The sequence below is a fragment of the Oculina patagonica genome, chromosome 12, assembly GCF_052425735.1.
Source record: "Oculina patagonica isolate OP01 chromosome 12, crgOcupat, whole genome shotgun sequence".
Taxonomy (NCBI): domain Eukaryota; kingdom Metazoa; phylum Cnidaria; class Anthozoa; order Scleractinia; family Oculinidae; genus Oculina; species Oculina patagonica.
In genome coordinates, this window is record NC_135769.1 from 8,956,055 (window position 1) to 8,959,362 (window position 3,308).

Genomic DNA, 3,308 nt, shown 5'->3' on the forward strand with positions numbered 1-3,308 from the left:
TTTGGAAGTTTTTAGACACCTTTGCACTCATAACTGCAGGCTAAAAGCCTGGTTAGGATTTAGCTGGGGCTCTTTATCAACTGTTTCAAGATCGAATTGGAATTTGCAATTTTTTTCTGTAACCATACAACTCGGAAAAAACCCATCGAAGAAAGGACGAGAATAAACAACAAACTCAAACACATAAGAGCCCGCGTGCGGAATCCGAACCCGGTCACATTATTGATGGTAGGCAAGTGCTCTCGCCACTGTACCATCCCTGCTCCCTAGATTAACAAGAGAAGACAACAGCAAGACCGCTCATAATAAAACAAATGTTCCAAACAACTTTACTTCTAATAAATTTAAGTAGCACCAACACTACAATTAACTATTAATATTAACCATTTCATTTCAAACGAGAAAAAGCTTATGGATGTCATGATTTCAATTCTATTTCAAATAAATTAATTCGTACAAGTAGTACCAACTGTTGGTACTACGGGCATCATTATTAAATATATATTTAATAAGATCAACACGGAAAATCGTGTCAAGGATATAAAACGAATAATACACATCTCTTTTGCCGCGCTCTTTTTGTAAGCCCCTGTTCAACTGATCAATAGGCCACGTGACACAGAAGAGGTCCGAACATATGTCTCTGATTGGTCGTTTGTCGGTCGTCATTTTCCAAACGCAAGTGAAGACCAATCAGCGATGACACTGGACTGATGTCTGAACTGCAAAGTAATCAGTCCGTAATTTATCGGCTCGCATCTCTGAGCGTCCAGCGAGAGAATCTGCATCTCATGTTTGGTAAAGTTAGTACAACTCTTAGAACAACAGCAAACTACTTTATTTTGATTTATTTTTTTCGTGAGTCTTAAGCCCAGGTCAAATGTCGAACCTTACATAAGCAAAGGGCAAAAGCAATTTTTTTTGCTCATTTGAGGCAAAAGGCTCGGCTAATGCAAGGTTGGACGTTTGACCATAGCCTTAATTTTTGCGATTGAAAAGAGTTCTCCAATGTTTAAATAAGACTGGCGAATTAAGAAGTGCCGCAAAACATAACGCGAAATGTTATACCCCATTATGGCATATATACAACATTAACACAATTGTGATCTCCACGAAGAGGTCCTTCGTTGTAGAGCAATCAATGAAATAAATGAAAAAAAGTCACATTTCTTTTCACGAGAACGCTTGCATGTATCCAATTTTCTTCCCACTTTATATCAAATAAAGTTGTTTTATTACTTCTTTGTTCTAAGTATACTATCTCGATTGAAAGCGTTAATGTTAACTGGTTAAACAGTGACTGTTTTTTGGACACCTATGCCCTTTGATTTTTCGCCTCTGTCTTTGTCGCGAAATCACATGTAAGTTCCCGCGAAAATTGATCAGGTAACGCCTTTTGAAATTCTAAAAATGATTTGTTTATATTTCCTGCAGTTTGAACTGTTATTCGATGGTTTTCGGTTGACAATTACATATCCGAAATAAATTAAAGTGTTCAGGTTTCGGATTCACCCTGTAATTCTTATTCCACACTTATTTTTTAACATAATTAACTTAACTCGTCTTTACCTGTTTTTAGTGTACATAGATCATCTTTAAGATTAGTCTAAGCGTTTCCATTTATAAAGTTTTATCCTATTCAGCTTCTCAGCCGAAAATTTTAAAGCTTCAATAAACTATCTATCTATCTGATGGGATAGGAGGGTCACACGTTAAACATGTAAGAAACTGTCACGCCTATCACACTGAATAACCCTCTTAATTTTTAAGCCAACATGCAAATTCTTCTCGCCTTTACCAATACACCTCTTACATTTTTCCTCAAGAGAGCTGTGCCACTTCATATTTTGTCATTTTTGTAGAAATTGCTTTCAAAGGCTGGTACCTGGCCTACACCAAACCACGTCGAGCAGTTGTATGAAATTAGAAGCCGCCAGAAAATCTCACATTCCCACTCTTCAAAATTCGCTGTGCGTGCAACGAACAAGCTCCTTGTCGCAGTGACTTGTTTTGAAGTTTTACACACGAACCGACTTGTCGCAGAGGCCTGTCACTGCGACTTGTCCCCTAGTGTGTCCCGACCTTTAGTGTCAGCACCATACTGTGGCCACTTGAGAAAGTTTTTTTTTACATTCTTTTTGTAGTTGATGCATGGTTGCTGCTTTAACTGGCCAATTAAAAATTCAAGTAGTAAGGGATGCCATGTTGACAAGTGTTGGAGAACGAACTGAAGATGGAGCTCGACAATTCTGCCTTTCACAGTTCACCCACTTTGATCGAAAAGCCATCAGAACGTTGCCAAGACGTAGTCAAAAATTTATCAAAAACTATGACAAGTGGCGACAATACAACGCACAAAACTGATACGGGGAAATGCAGTGATTTTTCACGACAATTAAAATTACCTTTAAACTCATGTTAAAGCTTTTATCTTAGAAAACTACACCGATCTATTAATCAAGAAAAAATTACTAAACTGTTTTTGCTCATATGAAGTGAAGGTCAGAGCAAAGTATAGGTAAAAATGCAAATAAGCCGTATATCCAAAACGCTGCAAACACTGACATCACAAGTTCACCAGTTTCAGCTGTGCTCAGAAAGGTTATAGCCAGTGTCACCCATATCCAGGAAAAACCTCGTGCTCCAGTATTGAGTAGAGGAGTTGAAAACTTGAGTTGATAAAGGCAAGCTGCTTGGCTGGCCAAACGAAGTACGGCCTGAAAGCAAAAGGACAAAATTTATGAATGATGTGCAAAGTCGAACCTTTCTTATATGGACACACAAAGTGGTAAACCAAGTGTCTGTATAATAGCGGTAAAAGATTTCAACCATTTCATTTCAATAAGACTCTAGTTCATGACTGTACATGCAATAACATTTTTTCACCCTTAAAGTACCCAAACACGATAATTTTTTCTTGTTTGTACAAAGCAAAGCCACAGAAAGTGTGATTCCAAGGTGGTTGGAAATGAGAGAAATAAGGAAACGTAATATTTTTCAATGCAGAAAGTGCCAAGAGGCAGGAACTCCTTGGGAAAGGATGAGAATGAAGAGTAAACACAGGGTTCGTACACTTTTTAAGGCCAAAAAATTCAAGGACTTTTTAAGGACTTTCCAGGACCCTTCTTGGAAATTTTAAGGACTTTAACTTTCATGAAATTTACCCCAAACCAACGATTTCCAGTCTGTTGTGCCATTGATGTGCTTGCTGAAGAACTAAAAAAACACTTATTTTGGTGGTCTTCTCATTGCCTTGAAGCCTCTTGATGTTCAATAAAAAAAATTAAAGCCAATTTCAAGTACTTTCA

The 3,308-nt window shown here is 37.7% G+C and overlaps 1 protein-coding gene across 1 annotated transcript in view; it reads right to left on the reverse strand.

Annotated features, from left to right (window-relative positions):
• Positions 1–306: 306 nt before the first annotated feature.
• The window catches only part of LOC144633285 (uncharacterized), a 37,254-nt gene continuing 34,252 nt past the window's right edge, over positions 307–3,308 (reverse strand). The window contains exon 5 of the mRNA XM_078492135.1: positions 307–2,717. Coding sequence (XP_078348261.1) covers positions 2,487–2,717 — 231 coding nt within the window. The 3' untranslated portion in view covers positions 307–2,486. The remainder of the gene's footprint in view (positions 2,718–3,308) is intronic.